This window comes from Vitis riparia, chromosome 16 (assembly GCF_004353265.1).
Source record: "Vitis riparia cultivar Riparia Gloire de Montpellier isolate 1030 chromosome 16, EGFV_Vit.rip_1.0, whole genome shotgun sequence".
NCBI classification, from domain to species: Eukaryota; Viridiplantae; Streptophyta; class Magnoliopsida; order Vitales; family Vitaceae; genus Vitis; species Vitis riparia.
In genome coordinates, this window is record NC_048446.1 from 16,235,906 (window position 1) to 16,258,267 (window position 22,362).

General features: G+C 33.2%; 3 protein-coding genes across 3 annotated transcripts; 1 reads left to right on the top strand and 2 right to left on the bottom strand.

The window, feature by feature from the left end:
• Positions 1-1,447: 1,447 nt before the first annotated feature.
• On the bottom strand, positions 1,448-3,886 carry LOC117933325 (protein HOTHEAD-like). Its single transcript, XM_034854692.1, has 4 exons — positions 3,802-3,886; positions 3,029-3,670; positions 1,797-2,718; positions 1,448-1,712 (listed from the first exon to the last, which is right to left on the bottom strand). Exons 1-4 carry the CDS (start codon positions 3,884-3,886, stop codon positions 1,679-1,681), a joined length of 1,683 nt encoding a protein of 560 aa, XP_034710583.1. The 3' UTR covers positions 1,448-1,678.
• Positions 3,887-12,428: 8,542 nt separating this feature from the next.
• Positions 12,429-13,495, bottom strand: LOC117933140. Its single transcript, XM_034854535.1, has one exon. The coding sequence runs from the start codon at positions 13,293-13,295 to the stop codon at positions 12,954-12,956; it is 342 nt and encodes a 113-aa protein (XP_034710426.1). The 5' UTR covers positions 13,296-13,495; the 3' UTR covers positions 12,429-12,953.
• Positions 13,496-19,413: 5,918 nt separating this feature from the next.
• Positions 19,414-22,322, top strand: LOC117933499 (pentatricopeptide repeat-containing protein At2g22410, mitochondrial-like). Its single transcript, XM_034854879.1, has one exon. The coding sequence runs from the start codon at positions 19,521-19,523 to the stop codon at positions 21,417-21,419; it is 1,899 nt and encodes a 632-aa protein (XP_034710770.1). The 5' UTR covers positions 19,414-19,520; the 3' UTR covers positions 21,420-22,322.
• The last annotated feature ends 40 nt before the right edge of the window (positions 22,323-22,362 follow it).

The window sequence follows — 22,362 nt, forward strand, 5'->3', positions numbered from 1 at the left end:
AATGACACAAAAATGGATGAATCATAGAATGAACTCATATCTAATTCAAACATTCAAATGAAATCTTGTCAATGACACAAACTCTCCATGATGATCTTCAGTTGGCCCATTTTTGCTCCCAATTTCGAATTTTGCCATCGTGGAAGATCCCTCTATGTATTCCCTCTTTGGGACTAATAATTTGAGTTTCAAAAGTTTGACTTTAAGCTTGAAATGTTTGGTTTTAAAATGTGACAAAAGTAAGCATATTTCCTAAACAAAATTTAGACTCGTGACTTCCAAGAGAACAATAAAATTAATATTCATTTGGTTTTGATTAATTTTTTTCCTTTAAAATTGAACATGTCAATGTGATTCTCCAAATACGATGCACTTTGAACATCTTTCTAATAGAAGAAAAAATGTTTGCATATGGTTTTGATTTAAAGCAAAAGAAGAAAATTTAGGTGAGTTCATTAACTACTACACTAACCAAATTAGAGAGAGTCTAGGAAAATGAAATGTTCCGACCTACCCTAATGAATTAACAATTATAGGCCATGGAGCCATCCCATGGTTGTGACAACTCAACCATACTAAAATAATCATATTTACCATGTTTTTCAAACCCAAGAGGCACACAACTTCATATATATTGACGAATTTGTCATGAGGATTCTTTTTTAATTTCAACTTAGCCTAAAAGAGGTATTTCATGCTAAGTGTTACCAATTGGTGTAGTATATATTGTTATTAGTGCTCACTTGATAATTATTGATCCCTGAATTTGGAAGTATTTGCTATTGTAAAAATGCTCTAACAACATCTCAATTTGTGAAATCTATAAATTTCGATCACATTTGAGATTTCACCTACCATTGATCTATGATATATATGTTAATTAATTAATGTTAGTAATGTAGTGGATTTAGAATTCCAAATCAATCTCATAAAGAAAATGACATGGTCAATAAAAGAATTTAGGTGGAATATTTTATGGCAAGTTCAAAAATCACAATCATCCCAACTACTCAAAATCTATTATTATTGATTTTCTTATCGAACTCAATTCACATGATTAATTTTCTACCTCCTACTATCTTTTCACAATTCATGGTCCATGCTTCGCTAATTCAAAATCACTTCACCCTAATTAATCTTTAGGATCTAACCTAGCTACATCTTACCAATGACACTAAAATGGATGAATCATATAATGAACTCATATCTAAATCAAACATTTAAATGAAATCTAGTCAATGACACACAAACTCTCCATGATGATCTTCAATTGGCCCCTTTTTGCTCCCAATTTCGAGTTCCGTCATCGTGGAAGATCCCTCTATGTATTCCCTCTTTGGGACTAATAATTTTAGTTTCAAAAGTTTAAATTTAAGTTTGAAATGTTTGGTTTTAAAATGTGACAAAAGTAAGCATATTTTCCTAAAAAAAATTTATACTCGTGACTTCCAAGAGAACAATAAAATTAATATTCATATGGTTTTGATTAAATTTTTTTTCCTTTAAATTTGAACATGTCAATGTAATTCTCCAAATATGATGCACTTTGAACATTTACAGAGCTTCCATTCGTAATGTAGGTGAAGTTATTTATTAGCAGCAAATCCTTACTTCTCAAACTTTCAAACCCACTTGATAAAGCCCAAAAAAAAAAAAAAAAATCACAATTTTTGCTACTTCATCTCTCACCAAGAATCTTCTCTCCCATGTACCTGCATTAGAAAATTAAAAGGAAAAAAAAATCAGTAATAATGGAAAAAAATACGAATATTTGATTATGATAAACGACTAGGTACCTTCCAAGCATCATAACAGTAGCTTGTGGATTAGTCCCCGGAGAGTGATTAAAGGTGGAACCATCTATAATTCTTAGCCCATCCACGCCAATAACCTTGTAGTCTGGGTCCACCACTCGCCCAACATGGCAGCCTCCATGATAATGCCAGATCGTCATTACAGTGTCTATGCAAAACTGTTCTAAGAAGATGGAGGCGCCGACATGTCTGGGCCGCAAGTTCACTGGGGAATTCACCACCATATCTATAAGAAGTTGGACTGGTATGTGGGGGAATCGGAACTTGGAGAAGGCTTTTGAGTTTATTACTTTTATGATGGTGCGCATGCCTTCCACACATCTCTGGAGGTCCTCAGGCTCCTTGAAGTAATTGAAGGTGACATATGGGTTGTCCTCTGGGTTGGTGGTTCGGAGCTTCAGGTGGCCTGTTGAGATCGGACCTTGGATCTTCTCAAGGATGATTCCACCTCTCACTGTTGCTTTCATCATGGTGTGCATGGCTTTAAGGGTTTTCTCCGTACCTTTTGGGTTTGTAGAAGCATTGGATAACTGTTCAGGAGGCCTGTGAAACCAAGAACGGATGATATCGGAACCGCTAGCGGCCTCGATGTAACTCCCAAACGTGGTGATGCCCACGACTTGGATGAGGGAATTTTCGACGGGCCGTGGAGAGGGAATGGGCAGGGCATTCATTGGGTTGTCAGCCATGCCTTGGCCAACCATGGACTGCTCCAGAATCACTGGAATACCATGGGCCTTAATATGGGCCTTAGGCCCAATTCCACTCAGCATCAACAATTGTGGGCTTCCAATTGCTCCAGCTGACAATACGATCTCGCTCTTGGAATCCCTCCTATACGCATTATGCCTGACTCCTACTTCATCTCTAAATATCACACCTAAGGCTATTGGCTTTGATTCTCCTGCACCAACCATCATCATAAAGAAGATGAAAAAGCATTAATTTCACAATCATATCAAACAATTGCCCATTATTCAGAATATCTCATTTTCCCTATAGAACAATGCTATTTTATGTTGTCAGAAAATCACTTGGACATTTTGGATTTTTTTAGATTAATGTTCATAGCAGCTTATAAAAATGGTACCCACCAAACAGATCATCAAATATATACAAGGTTATGCAAACCCTAAACTAATGTTTTTCGTCCTTAATTCTAGGGGTTTGTGATCCGAAAATATATATTGTATCAACACGTTATTAAGTCTTACCATGCAATCTAAACTCAATCTTCTCCACTGTTGCATGTAAGAGAACAACAATATTTTTAGGGTTGGCATACTCGAGCAAATCAGCAGCAGTGTGTCTGTGATCCTGATGATCGAATATGGTTCCGCCAACTTTAGTCCCATACAAATGTTCGTAGCTAAATCCATTGTATGGCAACACACCTGCCTCCAGTAATCCATCTCTGACAGCAGACTGCCACTGCAGCATCGGGGGCTTGAACACCACCTTCTTTTCCACCCATTCATAAGACTCCTTCACCAGTCTTTCGTCCCAGCCTGAGCTTTTTACGTAGCCGGCGCTAGCTCTTGAATAGAAACCAGCATTCAAGGCGCTTCCACCACCTAGAACACGGGCTCGAGTGTTGAAGACTCCATCTTCTGAGATGAAGGGTTGGGAAGGTGATAATGGAGAATTGTCCAAAATGTTGGCAAAGAACGAATCCAGGTTTCTTATCTTAGGGTTGCCATAGGGCGAGCCTCCTCTTTCAAGCACCAAAACGGTCGCGTTTTGGGAGAGAGTTGCAGCCAATGCACAGCCAGAGGTTCCTCCCCCAATGATTATATAGTCGTAATATAGGTTTGGTGGAGCCTGTTTTGCATCTTGGAGGAATGAATAATTGGGAGCTGCATAGGGAGAGTATAACAAGATCCATTTTAATGGAGAAATTAATAAACAGAGAAACAAAGCTTTGCATCTTATATTTTTCTGATCTTTATATGTAATGAAATATCAGAATTCAGTGAGAAATTCGTACCTTTCTCTGAGTAACAGAAGCCATGAAAGAACAGTAATACTCCAGCAAGAATTGCACCAAAATTTCTCCACCACCTCAAACCCATAATCTAATTAACTTCAGGATCCCAACCTCAAAAAACACTTTCTGGGACTTCTCTAGAAAATCAAAACCAGACTAATAAGCTTTATGTCTGCTCAACTTATCAATCTCTACCGCGTTACATGAATGAGCTCAAAACCATGCAAGGATATCGGTTTCAATCCACTGGAGACATGAAGTTGTAGCTCAACAACAAGAATTGCTTGCACCCATTCCTGCAGGGATATAAAGATTTTAGTTCAGTGCCCAAGAAGGTAGCTACCCAGCTTGTTGAAATGCCCATATCCCTTCCCTTTTATCCCTTTGCTTGTAGAAAAGGGTGCCCATACAGCTTGTTGGTAGAAATTGCATAATTAATATGGTATATATGGTTTGGTTAATTTAGTAGACCCTGAGACTTCGTAACTGAGAGTTGGTAAGTGATTAATGTCTCCAATTAATGAATATCCAAAAGATATCATCAATCAAAAGATGCCATCAATCAGCCACATATATATTTTAATGTTCTATTATTTTTACTTCAATCTCATTTCGTTTGTGACTTATATTCGATCTCTTATTTGTTTGTTTTAAGGCAACCCACTTGTGAAATGCTTTGGCCCAGTCTCTAGATTCTCTACTCACATTCCAATGAGGGGAAATTACTCCAAGGAGAATGAGGGTTTTGATTAGCATCTTGAGATGTTTTCCGAGTAAGGCAACAAATTAATTTTCTTTGAAGTAGTTCAACTGCATGCTGCCCCTCAATGAAAAGTGGAGTCCCAGAAATTTAAAGCTTGGTAATGGAGAATGAGGTGGGACTGCCTTGGATTCTTTGAAAACGGAACTCATAATAAAACACAAACCCGCCTTTATCATGGTTGAAAATTTATTGGCCGAAGAGTTAGTAGCCCTTAATAATTGCATTAACTTTTGGGTTGTTAAGAAAGATGCTAAAGCCCAAGTAGTAACTGTTTTCAAAAATGCTTTTGAAAAATAGCTTTTAAGAATTTTATCGATATTTTGTAAAACAAAAGTCAGTTAGGAGATATGAAATATTTTTACCATATTTTTAATATTTTTAAATATGTTTTAAAAATATTTTCTATATCTAGTTCTATATTTTTAATTATTATACATATTTGTATATTTATTTTTTAAAACAATTATTCGAAAATAATTGAAATCGACTAAAAGATATTATTGAAAAACACCACATTTTATATTTTTAGAAAGAGAATAGTATTCTAATTGACAAAAGTGTTTTCCTATTTTTTTCATTTTAGAGAACAAAATATTGTTTTTTCAAATAGTTATCAGGCCTAAGTCTTGTTTTTTTCTTCTTTTTTTTTTCTTTTTTCCTTTTTTTTTTACTCCTTAATTGATATTTTTTTTATAACATTTTTCCTTTAAAATTGAGGCACACAACTTCATATATATTGACGAATTGTCAAAAGGATGCTTTTTTAATTTCAACTTAGCCTAAAAGAGGTAATTCATGCTAAGTGTTACCAATTTGTGTAATATATATTTTTATTAGTGTTTAGTTGGTAATTATTGATCCCTAAATTTGGAAGTATTTGTTATTGTAAAAACGCTCTTACAATGTCTCAATTTATGAAATCTATAAATTTCACATTTGAGATTTCACCTACCATTGACCTATGGTATATGTGCTAATTAATCAATGTTAGTAATGTAGTGAGTTTAGAATTTCAAATCAATCTCATAAAGAAAATGACATGGTCAATAAAAGAATTTGCGTGGAATATCTTATTACAAGTTCAAAAATCACAATCATCTCATCTACTCAAAATCTACTATTATTGATTTTCTTATCGAACTTAATCCACATGATTAATTTCCTACCTCCTACTATCTTTTCACAATTCATGGTCAATGCTTCACTAATTCGAAATCACTTCACCCTAATTAATCTTTAGGATCTAACCTAGTTACATCTTACCAATGACACTAAAATGGATGAATCATAGAATGAACTCATATCCAATTCAAACATTCAAATGAAATCTTGTTAATGACACACAAACTCTCCATGATGATCTTCAATAGGCCCATTTTTGCTCCCAATTTCGAATTCCACCGTCGTGGATGATCCCTCTATGTATTCCCTCTCTGGGACAAATAATCTGAGTTTTAAAAGTTTGAATTTTAAGCTTGAAATGTTTAGGTTTTAAAAGGTGATAAAGGTAAGCATATTTTCCTTTTTTTTTTTTTTTTTTTATACTCATGACCTTCAAGAGAACAATAAAATTAATATTCAATATATCTTTATATGATAATATAGTAAATCTATTCACAAAAGTGTTACAATTAGATATTGTAAAAATTGAGAGATTTTATCCAATTAGATTCTACTAAGAAAGTTTTTAACAAGGCACTTCTAATTATCAAATCATTTATAGAATATTATAAGTCTTTCTTTTACCAGAGGTTTTTTCCATCCAATTTTCCCTAGTAAATTTTTAACAAAATATATTTTTACAATATCTAATGAGAGAGTACGATAAAATATGATAATTTGTCAAATTATAGGAACTTATATAAATAACTATACATATGTATGTAAATCTTTTCTGAACAAACTATCTATGAAAGATTTAATTCTTTTATTTTGCACCAAGAAATGATAAATTACAAAAATCATCTATGTACTTTAAGTCTATTTTTACTTAAATTTTTAAAATTTTTTTAAAAAATAATGTTAATTCTAAGCTATCTCAAATATTTAATAGATCATATTGGTAGAATTTTTTATTAAAAATATTTTTTTTAAAATCCATATGACATACATACAACCGAATTAAAAATATTCAAATATATCATAGAGAAAAACATGCAAATTATTTTTAAAAGAGGTGGACTTATCTATACCAATTTTCTCTAAATTCAGTCAATGAGGATGACATTGCCCAAGGCCCAAACTTGTTCACAGGTCCATTCCAAATTTTGTACCCATCACATTTTTCATTTTTGCAATGCTTATTAAAAAATTTCAAATTATTTCTTGGACTGCTTTAGTATATTATTTAATGTATTTATTATTAAATAAATAAAATTAAAATGTGAAAATCCAAACTCTTATTCACCGCAAACCAAGGTCTGTCAGTACTTTTGCGTATCCATGCACATTTCATGGAATGGTCGAAGCCCAACTAATTGTCTCGGGCTAAGATTGCGGGCTAAGATACCGGTTGGCTCAAGCTGAATTGGGCTTCATACAACTTACCCACCAACGTTAATTTCCACACATGCCTAATCCAAACTCAATGTGGCCTGCAACAAGGCTCATGTTATACAACAATCAATCAGAAACGATTCAAATAAATAAATAAATAAAAATAAATTAAATTAAAAACAAAAAAAAGGTTTATTGTATTTTACCCCATAACTATACCGTGTTTTGCACATTACCCCCTCAAATTTAAAATCAAACAATGTATTTTCCATGTTTTAAAATTATATGTAATGTAGAATGACAGTGTTACATTTTTAAACGCACGTGCTCTCCATGTGACCGAAGGCAAAAATGTTATTTTCTTTTTATAATTGTAGCTCTCTCTTCAACAATAGCCCCAGCCGCCCTATTTGTAGCTTTGACAACTAATATTGATGCCTCCACAATTTTCTCAAGTGTTAAACTAGGGTTTTTCAAATAAAAGCTTAGTAGCTCGGACATCAAATTCATTTGAAGTCATAGCAACTAGAGATAGATGCAAAGTGGCATCCCGATCAAAACTTTGTTTCTTCACTTCAGCAAAATCTAAATTTAATAAAAATAATTTGAAAACCCAGCCAAGTTATGATCTTACACATCTAAATTCAATATTAATTTATCCAAATTTCAAATCAAAATTAGAATTTATTGAAAGAAATGAAAAAAAAAAAATCAAATTTGAAATCCAATATGAAATCCTCCTATAATTTTCCATAGAAAAACATAGTAACAAACTCAAACAAAAACTCATACAATCATTTAGTTGAGTTAAGCACAATAAATTCACAACCTAACCTGAATTCACAAAATTGTATTTCCCTCTCATAACCTCACTTTTTTCTCCACAATCAAACATAACATTATCAAAACACAATTCAAATCAACAACATGCAGAGAATCCAACCCCGACTCTTTTGAAAGTTGACAAATTCCCCAATCAATCAACACCCTCACATCCAAAACAAGCAATTCAATAAATAATAAAATCAATCCACACCACCATAACCTTGATTCAAGAAAATTCCACAAATTGAATAAAAAAAATCCAACAACGACTCCGAATTAGGGTTTCAAAGAGATGCGAGAGGTGAATACAATGGAGAGAGAAAAGTCCAGCATTTGCTTCCTTGGGATTCTAAGGCTTCGATAGGGAAAGGAGAATTGGAGTTTAGGGTTTTAAAATGACAATGAACCTTTTGCCCTGACTTAAAAAGAAAATGACCATTTCGCCCTCAATCACGTGAAAAGCACATGTACCTTTTGTCCAAAAATGTAATACTATTACTCAAAAAATATACATTGTATGTAATTATAAAACATGAATGGTACATTATTTGATTTTAAACTCAAAATGACAATATGCAAAATACAATATAAGTTAGAGGTAAAGTGTAATAAATCATTTAAAAAAAAAATGTTTTTACAATGAATTTAGTGACACAACACTTTTTTAATAAAATATATTTATAAAGGATATTTTTAGAAGAAGTACTAGTTTTTAAGCTGACCTCATCATGAAAAATATAAAGATTAAAGGGAGTTATTTTCAATAATTTTCTAATCAAAATTTAAATTTGGACCCTTATAATATAAAGTTGGTATTGTTAAATTAACAAATATTAACAACTGTCATGACAAAATGGGATTGGATGTTGGGGGCGGCCGACCTCCATGAATTATTTTCTAATTCACTTGTAAAATATGGGTGAATAAATTGGGATGACCAAATATTCCTGCCTATGATATTACCTAATCCATGATTAAATTATTGTTTTTTCTAAAAAAAAGGAAATATATTCAACCGCCTACTTTTAAGTTAGGATGGCAACACATCCCCTCCAATATATTCAAAATAATTATCATCCTCATCCATAGAAAAAAAAAAAAAAACCTTCCGCCCACCAACTTTAACTTTTTTTAATTTTTTTTAAATTTTTTAATTACATTAAAATAAATATATTGTATAAATAATTAAAATATTATATTTTTTATAATTTATTTTATTGAAAATTATTTTATGATTATTAAAAATAGGAAAATAAAAATAAATTTAATTTTAATTTTAATTTTATATATAATCAGAGTGAGGTGGAATGAAATAAGACAATATTCAAACCCAAACCCATCTTGATTTTAAAAAATAAAAAAATAAAAAAAAATAAAAATCTCGAACTCATCCTAATCCGTTTATTTAAAATTTAAACTTGTCCTTGACTATCCAAAAAAACACTATTACTATCATCCTTACTTTAAGTTATATAAATAATATAAATAGTTTTTACTAGGTACATTAGGTGATGAAACTATATACAATATTTTTATATAACTTCATATTATAAATTTACAACACTTCTAGCATGTAAAAACTTGTGTAGTTAAAATATAATAATAAATATAAAATAATTATTATATTTCTGGACTTCAATTGAACTTGGACCAATGAGGTTGGGCATTCTTGACCGTTTGGTCCAAATTAAATTAGGCTTTAAACCAACTCGATCCACAAAAGTGTATCGCAGCCCAAATTTCTTCACATCCCTAGTCCAAACTCAATGTGGCCTGCGGTGAGGCTCATGTTATAACAATTTTTAATATGTTTTTTTTTTAATTTTTTTTACAAGGAATTTAGAAATACGACAATTTTTTAATAAAAGATATTTATAAACTGAATTTCGCAAAGAATTACTAGTTGTTAGGCTGACTTCATGATAAAAAAATATGGTGACTAAAGGGGGTTATTTTCATGAATTTTCTAATCAAAATTAAATTTGGACCGTCATAACCATGAAGATGATATAGGTAAATTTTGTGACAAAATGGGATTGGATGTTGGTGTGACGACCAACCACCATGAATAATTTTCTAATTCATAGGATGGATTTATATTCCTCCCTATTATATACCCTATTCAACAATTAAATTATTAATAAATATATTATTTTATTTCGTAGGTTTACTATTAATAAAGGTATTATTTAATTTGTAGGTTTGTGACTGAAGACCCTAACCAAATATTTTTTTTATTTTTTATTTTTTATTTTTTTATAATATAATCTTTGGAGCTTTGTGATTGATGAGTGCCAAAAGCTTCCTGCCCGGTTCATTTCTTTCCCTTTCAACCCTCCATTTATTATTAAATTCTTATTAATCTAATTATTTTTAACTTCACCAGAAGTGGCTTCACGTAATGAATGCTCCACCAAAAAGATCGGGGAAAAGTAGGTTTTTGCCCGCGAATTTGAAAAAATATAAAAAAAATCATTCCAAACTTTTATAAGTAGGTTTTATCTTTATGCATTTAAAAATATTTTAAAATATATAAAATTTTTTTACAAGTAAAATGATTATTTCTTAAAATAACTTTTTATTTGTCAGGTTAATAATACTAATCGCTTTTTTTTTTTTTTTACCATGGAAGCTGATTTGAGATCAATAAAATAATAAATTTTTAAAATTAGAAATACAATTTAAATAAAAAAAGCTTTGATGTTAAAAATATAAAAATTATTAACTTTCATTTGACTAAATTACACTAATAGAAAATATGATTCAAAAAAGAGTTGAAAATAGGACAAGAGTCAATATTTTATTTTTAAAATTTTTAATTTTATTGGTTTTAATTGTGTTTTTAATTTTTAAAATTTTTTATGTCAATTAATAAAATGTTTATAAAAAAAGAAAAGAAAATGAGTGGATTTATATAATAAATGATATTAAATCATTATTATTTAAGAAATTAGAAAGATTTTATTTATCACGTGGGGATGCTGAGAATTTTTTCAAAATGATTTGTATGTCATATTATATAATAAAAAATTTATAATATATTTATTTGTAAGATATTTTTATTAAATTAAAATAATAAATTAAATTTTTTATAATTTTATTTAATATTATCAAGTAGATTGATATTTTAAAAAATAATTATATGACTTATAAAAATATATATATTTAAAAAAATTAAATAAATAAAGATAAAATTGATGTATAAAAATTGAGATTGCTTTTTATATATATATGTTTTCAAATTAGTAAGTCAAAACTCACTTTTTCTAAAAAGATTTTATATGCAAAATTTGGAAAAATGAAGATTTAATACATTTTCTATTATTTTTTTAAAAATAAAATATCTTATATTAAAAAAAATATGGATTTATTTTATATCTTTAAGAAGTAAAAGATCTTGTACAGATTTATCTTTAATCTTTAAAAAAAAAATTAAATTTAAGTCATTTTTGTACTTTCCTTAAATAGTTTTTAAAACCAAATATTTCTTAATGTAATTAATATTATTTTCTAATTTAAAAAAAGGAAAAAAAAGACAGAAAATATATTCAAATAAGACAATAAAATATTGTTTTTTATATTTTGAAAATATAAGTACTTTAATGATGAAAATATGAAAAGCAATTGAAATTAAAGCAAACATGTTGTTATTTTCTTTCTTTATGAAAGCCTATTTTCCATTTTAGCTGCCAACAGATTAATCTTATCTACTTATCTTAGATTAATCTTATCCACTTATCTGGATTCCAAGTCACAATTTCACTATAATTAGAAATGAATTGAATTGAATTGAAGTCCTTCTCAAGCCACACCATATAAAAAGTAAAAACATAAGAAAGAAATCAAAAGTTGAATGATGGGTGCAATCCCCATCTCATTGAACTTAGCCATCGTACCATACACAAGTAGCCGACCACCCAAGAGAGTTGTTAAGTACTTTATTTTCCCTTCATTTGGACCCTAAACGTGTCAAATATTAAGTCACCCTAAAGCTTAAACAATACGATTAGAAAGAGAGACGGCTGATGCGGCCTTTGACCCCTGATTCCAAGTTTCTAACTACTCCCCCCTTAGACCAAGTGGGTCAAGCCATCACCCCCCCTCCACACTCAAAACACAAACCCCTCTCCCGCCATTGAATTGTTCAATTGGACCAACCATTTGGTAACCCTAAGGGGTTCAGCCCTGCAGGACACACCCAATTGGAAGCTTGGGTCCAATCTCAAATGTCAGAAATCATACTCTATGGGGATGATGATTGGTAAAGTTAAAACGAGGAAGGTGTGAAAATTTTTGAGGATGATTGTTGATGTTAAAAGAGGAAGGTGTGAGGTAAAAGGATTGTGAATATTGAATTCTCGGTGTGGATGATCACCAAACTGATAGTCTGATACTGACGAGAGAGGGTTTTGAGTTGAGTTGAGACAAAGTTGATGAAGGCATGATCACTTGTCTTTGCTGCTTTCTTACCCAACCGCCTTCAATTTTTTCTTATATTTTTATTTCTCTTTTTAGTTGCTTCAAAAAAAGGAAAAGATAATGATGATGGAAGTATTGTTTATCCATTAAATTTATCCTTCCCTCCTTCCTTAGGATTTCCGAAACAAAATCCATTTCCTTCATGCAAAGAAGAAAAAATGGAGGTTCGAAATGGAAATATAGAATCCAAGATAAGTCTCAGAGTCACTGTAAACTACCAATCCCCTGAAGCTCTCTTCCTTGTCAAGAAGAATCCCATATTGAAAAGACCTCATGTTCATCTTCTTCGCATACCCAATGACAGACACAAGTAGAGAGAATCCATCATTTTCATATCCTACAAACTCATATTGAAAGGACTTTTTTTCTTTTTCTATATATATATAGATATATATATATATATAAAACAAAGAAGGGAAACAGCAGCGGCCCATGAACTTATTTCAGGCACCATCATGTGACTGGGTCCTTTACATCAACCAAAAGAAAAAGAAAAAGAAAAAGAAAAAGTATAGAAAAAAGAAGGGTTCTAGCTTCCTATGAGAATCGATTCCCCTTATAATACAACCTTGTAATCAAAAGGTATAAACTACCTCAGCAGCTTCCTCTGCTTTGAAGGAGTGATTTTGATGACAAGTCCAGGAAAGACATCATCTGGGTCATGGATATGTGGATTCTGCTCGACTATATACGGGTCTCCACACTTGTCGCTGATGGTGTGGAGGGTTTCTCCTTCTCCAACAACATAGATTTCATCACATGGCCGCGCCCGAAGTTGGTTCCCCTTCACCGACTCGTCTGTGGGGAGAGAAGAATACTCTCTGACAGAGCCCAAGAGGATTAAAGCCACCAGAATAACAGCACAGTAACACGAAGCAGCATCAGCTACTGCTACTGATGACCTTGAAAATCTGGGCTTGTTGAAAGACATATTGAAACAAGATGATCGAGCAGAAGGGCCCTGCCGTTTATATATATATATATATATGAAAAGAAAAGGGAAAGAGGGAAGGAGAGAGAGATGGGTGTAGATAAAACGGAAGAAATTTGGAGTTTATATGGGAAGAGAGAGAGAGAGAGAGAGAGAGAGAGAGAGAGGGAGGGAGAGAGGAGACTTTGGACGTATCGTTTGTGGGGAAGTTGGGTTCAACGACAGGCGGACGTGGCCTTGGGACTTAAGCTTGGAGTGATTACAAGACTCACCTTCCTTCCCACCCAATTGTCTCTGAAGGCTTTTGACGCGTGGATTCTGTATATTTCTTTTCTTTTAACTTCTAGTTTTCATGTGTTTCTTGATAGAGGTTTTCAGCTCAAAGTTTTTCTCACGTGGGGCCATTCTATATATGACTAGTGGCCAAGGATCACCTCTTCAAATAGATTTAATATGACCATTATTTTGATCATTCTCAACGGTTTTGAACCCAAAAATGACCTCCAAACGTGGGTATTTGGACACTATTCCATGGGTCAAATACAATTTTTTTAATAGAGTAAAATAATATATGCTATAATAAAAAAATTAAAAAAATAAGAATTATCTATTAAAATAGGTTTCAAAGTGGTTTCTAGTGTTTCAAACATTTCTAATTCAAAAACGTTTTTTAAAAATTATTACCGATTTTATAAGTACATTATAATAATAGTTGCATTTTCTGACAAATTAAGCTAATATTTTATTTTTTGTTCAAGAAGTTTTATTTTTTAGAATTGCTTGTGTTACAATCTTCCTTGCAAAGTTTATTAACTAACTATAATAATTGAATATAAAAAAAAAATCTTGCTTGATTTTCCTTCCAAAGTCCTTAATATAATATCACACTAAAATCAAGGATCAAAGCCCAAATCATGCCCAATTTGCCTAAACGTTGATGGAGGGATAATTATTTGTATTTGTTACGATTTAATATAAGATACATATGCATATTAATATATTATATCATGACACATTTCAAAATTTTTGACCTCAAAACGTTGCTTCTAAAAATAAATTATCATTTTCAATATTCCATAAGTAGATTTCAATTCATGACATGGTTGATTAATGCTTTAATATTTTTAATCATTGCATTTACATTGATTGCCGAATTGCTTTCAGTGTCCTCCAATATTTTAATTAATTTACAGGGATCACTTTCTTTCCCCACTTATTTATTATATTTTTGCCTTCCAAATAACTAAGGTGCATGCAAATAAGGCTTAGAGGGTGCATGAGAACAAACACCAAGAAAAATTTGAAAAATGTTGAAGCTCATAGAGACAAAAGCAAAACCCATTTCATAGACAGAGTTTTACAAAAGGGTATATATGGGTTTTTTATTTAGAAATGGGGGAGAGAGAGAGAGATGGGGGGTGGGTGGGGGGAGAGAGAGAGATTCTGAGTGAAAATGTTGAAGCTCAAAGAGACAAAAGCATAACCCATTTCATGGACAGATTTTTGCAAAAGGGTATATGTGGGTTTTCTTGGAAATGGGGGAGAGAGAGAGACGGGGAGAGAGAGAGAGAGAGATTCTGAGTGAGGTGATGGGTTTGCAACTTGTGTGGGGAAGTTGGAAATTGCGTGAAGAAATTGTGCCCTCCCCACACTCCACCTTTGAAAAATGTAACCATCAAAACACCCAAAACCGTCCAACTAATGCACAACCCAGAGAAATAGGGAAGGCTAGCTACTCTACAAACAACCAATTATGGGACCATATCGGCTTGCCGCTTGGGGTCTTCTGACCTTTTCCCCTTCTTGGCGTGCCTTAAAGTTGGCTGGACCAGCTGACTTAGCCATGCACTTCCATCTCATTTGCGACCCATTCAAGCTCTTGCACATCTAAAGAAGGAAAAATTCAACATCATTTTCAAATCGTGTAGATCACTGCAGATCAGAAGATGATTTTGGCATTTTGGAGGTGGGTTCATTGTCTTCAATCTTGGATATGGAAAGTTCATTGGGAGGGCCAAAAACGCTACTGTCGAGGCCGTTGAATTAAATGCCACCGCCCTGGCTCACAGGTAGTTCAGGGGATGTTGTCATCAAGGCTAACTGCTCTTAGTAGAAAAGCATTAGAACAGGATTGAACTCTTCCCAACCCACAACATGTATGTGATATCCCACATATTGGAAGGTGAAAAAAAAAATTCAGAAGCTATACATGTATTTACTTCTGCTAATCACTTAAAACGAATTTTAAAACGGGTCATATATGTATCAACTTCTTTTTATCATGTAAACACATTTTAAACGGTCCTTTAGGTTTAAAATGGACAAAATTTATACGATCGGAAGTAGGTTATTACAAATGACATCAGAAGCAGGTGATTATAAATAACATAAAAGACTATCTTTTAGCTCTTTTGTGGCTAACAAAAGGTGTTTTGTTTAATTAATCATACTATTCTACCTCACAGTCTTATAAGACACGATACGAATATATTTACATGAAATGATTATGATATCTTATAAGCTCATTATGTAGATACATTTTAAGCTTTAAAAGCTTTCTTGAGCATATTGTTATGGAACATGTCATCCTAAAATTTGATAACTTTTTTTTTCAAAAGTTGTACTCCTTTATAGGTGATAAGATTCGTGAATACGTATGCGGTTAAATTAATGGTTTTTCATTTAATCACAAAAGCATATGGAGGCATCAACTAATGAGTCCTTGGTTTGATCATTGATGCTGAGGCTGATCGTGATAATTACAAGTGCCCATCCAACTAGGAAGCACAATTGGTCTATGTTAGGCTTTTTATATCACTTAGCTAACCAAAGAAAGAACCGGAAAAAATATATGTAGATAAATGTGAACCATGTCCTCATTATACCCATGCCTCAATCACCTTTACATTATTAATTAAGTGGAAAATGACACCAATATCACTGCCCCCTCTTCATATCCTTGGTGGCTTAAGCATCTTTATGAGGCATGCATATAGTAGATATCGAGGATATACGCATAAAATATTGGATACAGTGAGAGGGGACAAGTTTCTCCATATCAGCTGTATATGTTCAGCATGCCTAATAACAGTCCTAATCATGGCCAGAATCCTTTGAAGTAGTTAATCCATCTTTATTAACTAATTGCACTACTCTTTATATATTCTTGTCAAGTCTAATAAAGATTACTTAGTACACCAACCATGGTTCAACAATATTCCATGAGCAGTACTTTTGGCAAATCACATGAACCCTCTTCCACGATTTTGAGCCTGTAGACATTTCAGGGTTCCCATCAACGATGAAGTCAATGAATACTTTTACGCCTAGCTATCAACACACCCCACCCTAACCCTAACCCTAACCTTTAGCAGATGGTTACTCCTCCGCATGATCCCAACCATGCTACATTCCCCAATTTTGAAATCCTACAACCTATTTGAGCTTGGTATATATGACATATTCTGCAGTCGATTCAGAGGTAATGTTGAGTAGTACCACCAACTTCTATGCTGAAATGTTAAGAAAAATCAAAGTACTTGACCAATTTTCAACTCATCCACCGAACTCTTCGAGTCATTTGGACCCATGCATACCCCATTTATCATTGTTGGTTAGTTAAGTAAATGTAATGAGCACTAATGATTAGCACGTACCCCATTAATTAAAGTTAGTGCCACACCAAAACCGGCCCTGCACTTGAGCTTTACTGTGCATGACACTAAAAAGGCATAGCTTAAGTACTCTAAACTTTATGTAAGTTCAAAGCCGGTCCAATACAGATGCTTCTACAATTTGGACTAAGCAGTATCCGATATCTTATGTGACCAAACATGTTTATATGGTTTGGGCAAAATATATATATATGTTGCTTGTTTTCCTCGATCTCATCATATTCCAATTTAGGGTATACCTTTTTTAATCAATGAAGTACTACTTACTTCATGATTAACCAATCCATCAAGCTGATAATACTATATATATAGGGATTGGTAGCGAGAAGCTACCATGGGTCAATGGTATCCGAATTCACGAAACAAAGTTGGTCAAGGTGCATGAATCGAATCAAAGGTTGATTTAGAGAAGTAATCAGCCACTTATTTTGATCAAGTTTAGAATTTTGGAGAAAGTAGGACAAAAAACCTAAGTCACAGAATAAAAATAGGGGGAAAAAGGAAGAAGAATGGTGGCAAATGTGTTTCCATGTCAGCATCTGTCATCATTGAATGCATTGAACACCAACAATAGTTTGTGGGAAATCTCAATCATCCGATGTCATAGCATTAGTGTATTTGGAAGCTTATTTCGGCCACATTATTTGCTTCAAATGTCGATCATTTAGGACAGTGACGCATGGGATATGTGTCTTTATTCTGATTCTTCTATATTAAAATGACTGGTAACTGCCCCATTATATGGTCTAAGCCAAACCATATTTGGGATTAGTAATGGTTAGCATAGTTGACTTAGGAACAGACCCACCAAGGGCCTAGAAGGATCATGGTTTGACTTGTGTTCCTTGTGTTCCTTTACTCCAACGCTCCTAGACCACCACCTACCACCACCACACCGCTACCACCACTCATAATTTTCACATCTTAAGACAGCAGTGGAGGGCTGGAGTTTAAATCTTATCAGAAAAATATATGTTGTAGGTCACCTACTCTTTTTGAAACAATCATTTGGGCCCTTCCATATGGTTTCTAGGTTTATTTTATTGGTTGTATGGCAAGCATACACATAGAGAATTGAACCTTGTGGGTCTGGCCACTTTGAATTAGTCATGGCTCTGTATATTGGATGGTTGAGCTAGGTGTGGACCAGACCAACACATTGGACTGAGAGCCACTGTCAATATGTTGAGCCACCCAGACGTCAGCCATAGGATTAACTGGCCTGGTCCTAAACACTCTGGTATGAGCCCGGACCTTGCCCTATCAAGAAAATAGTATATTAGCTTAATTTGTCAGAAAATGTAACTATTATTATAATATATTTATAAAATCGCATTTAGTAGTAATTTTAAAAAATGTTTTTAAATTAGAATGCTAAAAGAATATCCATTAAAAAAAAAACTAAAGTCTTGTTTTACAATTGTTTTTTAGAATAATTTTATGTTCTTCGGAACAAAAAAAATAAAAAAACACGATTTGACAACTAGAAAAATATTTTCTGTTTTCTATTCTTAAAAACAAAAAAAAAATGATGTTTTTAAAAAACATTTTTTTTAGTTGTTTTTAGTTATTTTCATTTATTTATTTAAGGGTTGTTTTAAAAAAAAAATTATACAAACATGTAGAGAAAATTAAAAACAAAGCATTAGACCAAAAAAAAAAAATTTAAACATATTTAAAAATTTTTAAAATATGTTAAAAGCATTTCAAAAGATAATTTTTAAAAACTATTTTTTAGAACTGTTTTTTTAAACAGTTACCAAAAATGGCCTAATTAACCTTTTTTTTTTCTCAAATTGAAGAAACCTTACTAAGAGTTATCTTATTCAAAAATTATTTAGAACTTAGGGCTGGGAAGTGGGAACATTCTCGTTATAAAAAATTATTTCAAAAAAAAAAAAAAAAATTGGCAATTTGAGAACATTTTCAAAATAGCCATCAAAAATAGTTTTTTAAAACAGTCTTAAAAAATAATTTTATAATATTTTATAAAATAAAAATTTATTTGAAAACTTAAAAGGTTTGTTTTTAAATAATTTTTGAAAATAACTTTTATATATGTTTTATTTTCAATTATTTCTTTAAAATAGTCTCGGTAAAACAATTGAAAATAATTTTTAAATTTTTTTTAAAAAAAAATTAATTCAAACAATAGTTTTGGAATGTGCCTAAAACAAACATTTTGTTTGATTAAAGGGCAAATTTCATCCAAAATTCTATACTCACATGTGAACTGTTAAAATAGTCAAGCCTTCAATAAAAAGGAAACTGTTTGGCTCTTCCACAGTACATGGGATATTGAAAATCCACCAGAAAGAAAAAACGTTGATGGGCCATATGCAAGGTTAGGCCCACCCACTGAAATCAGAATCGGTTTATTGTGGACCTGGAAAGCCCAGTTAATATAAGATTTTATGAGACCCTCGTTCATAAATCGCGACCCAAGTCACGTTGCCTGGTTCCGGGCGGGAGGTTACATCTATCCAAGATTTTTTATGATCCTCATTCAAATTTTCCCTCCATTTGTCTTCCATAATCATTCCAATTTCTCATGAAACTCGCGACGCCCAATACGCGTCTCTTCACGAGCTCTTCTATGGCCCCAAAATCAGGGCGAGTATCCAAGAATTCAATATCCACGGACACCAGTAAAGAGCTCCACGCACACCTCATAAGAACCCAATTGCACACTGACCCCTTTTTAATGTCTGATGTTATCAGATCGTATTCTCTATCATCCACAAATCTGCACAAAGCCCATCTCGTTTTTAATCAGATTGAATGTCCCACATTGGTTGTTTGGAACCATATGATCCGGGGTTTGTCACAAAGTGACCATCCAGTTGAAGCAATCCACATGTATACTCGTATGCATCACCAAGGAATAACTGGGAATAATCTGACTCTTATATTTCTTTTCAAGGCCTGTGCTCGGGTCTCGGATATTGTGTCTGGACGAAAGATTCATGTTCATGCTCTGAAACTCGGGTTTGAGTCGTATCTTTTTGTTTCCAATGCTCTGATTCATATGTATGCAATGTGTGGTCAATTGGGTTTTGCGCAGAAAATGTTTGATGGAATGCTGGATAGGGATTTGGTTTCTTGGAACACTTTGATTTGTGGTTATAGTCAGTACAATAAATATAAGGAAGTGTTACGCCTTTTTGATGCTATGACAGCAGCAAATATAAAGGCTGATGCAGTGACTATGGTGAAGATTATTTTAGCTTGTAGCCATTTGGGTGATTGGGAGTTTGCTGATTCAATGGTGAAGTACATAAAGGAAAATAATCTTGAGATTGATGTTTACTTGGGAAACACTTTGATTGATATGTATGGGAGGCGTAGTTTAGCTGAATTGGCACAAGGAGTTTTTGATAGGATGCGGGAAAGGAATATTGTTTCTTGGAACGCCTTGGTCATGGGGTATGCAAAAGTGGGAAATTTAACTGCAGCTCGGAAGCTTTTTGATAACATGCCGAAGAGGGATGTGATCTCTTGGACCTCTATGATAACAGGTTACTCTCAAGCTAGCCAATTTTCAGATGCAGTGAAGCTTTTTCAAGAAATGATGGCAGCTAAGGTGAAACCTGATAAAGTTACAGTGGCTAGTGTGCTTTCAGCTTGTGCCCATCTAGGCAAGCTGGATGTGGGATGGGCTGTTCACGACTATATTCGCAGGCATGGTGTACAAGCAGATATTTATGTGGGGAACTCCTTGATAGATATGTACTGCAAATGTGGGATGGTAGAGAAGGCATTGGAAGTGTTTCACGGAATGAAAGATAAGGACTCTGTGTCATGGACTTCTGTCATTTCAGGCCTTGCTGTGAATGGTTTTGCCAATTCTGCACTTGACCTCTTCTCACAAATGTTGAGAGAAGGTGTTCAGCCAACCCATGGAACCTTTGTTGGGATATTACTAGCTTGTGCCCATGCTGGGTTGGTGAATAAAGGTTTGGAATACTTTGAAAGTATGGAAAGTGTTCATGGATTAGTACCAGCTATGAAGCATTACGGGTGTGTGGTTGATCTCTTGAGCCGCTCAGGCAACATAGATAAGGCATATGAGTTCATAAAGAAAATGCCAATAGTTCCTGATGTTGTAGTATGGAGGATTTTGCTGAGTGCTTGTAAGCTTCATGGAAATGTTGTCCTAGCTGAGATTGCCACCAAGAGGCTTCTTGAATTGGATCCATGTGATAGTGGGAATTATGTTCTTCTATCTAATACCTATGCAGGGGTGGATAGATGGGATGATGCTATGAAAATGAGAGAGTTGATGGATGATGGTGATGTGCAGAAGCCATCTGGGAGTAGTTCTATTGAAGTGGATGGCATGGTGTCAAATTACTCTCAAGAACCTGGTCTTCTCCAAGTTGAAACAAGGAATGATTTTACAGTATGTAAAAGTGAAGATATCCCTAAATCAATGCATGGGCAGTTATAGGACAATCAATATATGAACAATAGGTGCAGACACTTAAAAATAAACTGTACCTTATATTCATACAGCTAGCATTGTCCACAAGATGATCCTATTCGGTACTTTATCCAAATATCATCCTTGTCAGAGTCTGATTTGCTTCTATGTGGGAATGAATAGTCAGGCTTTTTGAAATTCACCTTTGCGTGGGTGAAATAAAGGTTGGTTAATGTTGCAGCTGAAAGTATAGTGGTCTTAGAATTCACCATGGCTTGCCTGATGTTGTGAAGCAACTTGATGAGGTGGTTTTGGCGCTTGGAATCAAAAGCTTATAGTGTAAACCCTAATGCAGCCTGAATTTTCTTTGTAACCCTAGAGACAGTTCTGTACAGTTAGAAAGCTGTGAAAAGAGGCCCTTTACTTCTCTATGGTGATAAAGAAACTTAGTCTGTGGCAAGGCACAGCATCACGGGATGAGAACCCAGCCAGATATCAGCTTTCAGATTACTGACCAGATATTCTCAGATTGATTTATTCAAACCCCAAGCATTCTTTTGTTATGGGGATAAATGCTAACAAGCATCCTACATGGTAACTGTGCATTTTACAGAACTTGGGAGCCATGAACATTTTCAGGTGTCCAAACATGGTGCAGTGGTGGAGATTTTGATGACCGAAGAAATAGCAGGCGCCCTGACACATCGCAAGGGAAGTGAATGGCTTCATGGATCTTGGAGATCTCAAAGACAGTTTTTAAAGGTAAACAAGTAAACTTAACCATCTTCATTTTAACTTATGCGTTCAGTAGTTTTTCATGATATTGGATGATGATAGAATGTTATAAATACCAAAGGATGTGATTAAGCTGAAATCATATTGTTATATGATTGGTTTTCTTTTGCTAAAAGAATTCAAATGTTACGGCTCTGCTCTTTTCTCATCCATGCTTTCACCCTGAAGATTTTTT

Excerpts from the sequence above, each read along its gene's own strand:
- LOC117933325 (XM_034854692.1), bottom strand. The coding sequence starts at position 3,886 with ATGGGTTTGAGGTGGTGGAGAAATTTTGGTGCAATTCTTGCTGGAGTA. Across the intron at positions 2,719-3,028 it reads GATTGAGTTTAGATTGCATG|GAGAATCAAAGCCAATAGCC; the intron begins GTAAGACTTAAT and ends TGGTTGGTGCAG. Across the intron at positions 1,713-1,796 it reads ACTGTTATGATGCTTGGAAG|GTACATGGGAGAGAAGATTC; the intron begins GTACCTAGTCGT and ends TTTCTAATGCAG.
- LOC117933140 (XM_034854535.1), bottom strand. The coding sequence starts at position 13,295 with ATGTCTTTCAACAAGCCCAGATTTTCAAGGTCATCAGTAGCAGTAGCT.
- LOC117933499 (XM_034854879.1), top strand. The coding sequence starts at position 19,521 with ATGAAACTCGCGACGCCCAATACGCGTCTCTTCACGAGCTCTTCTATG.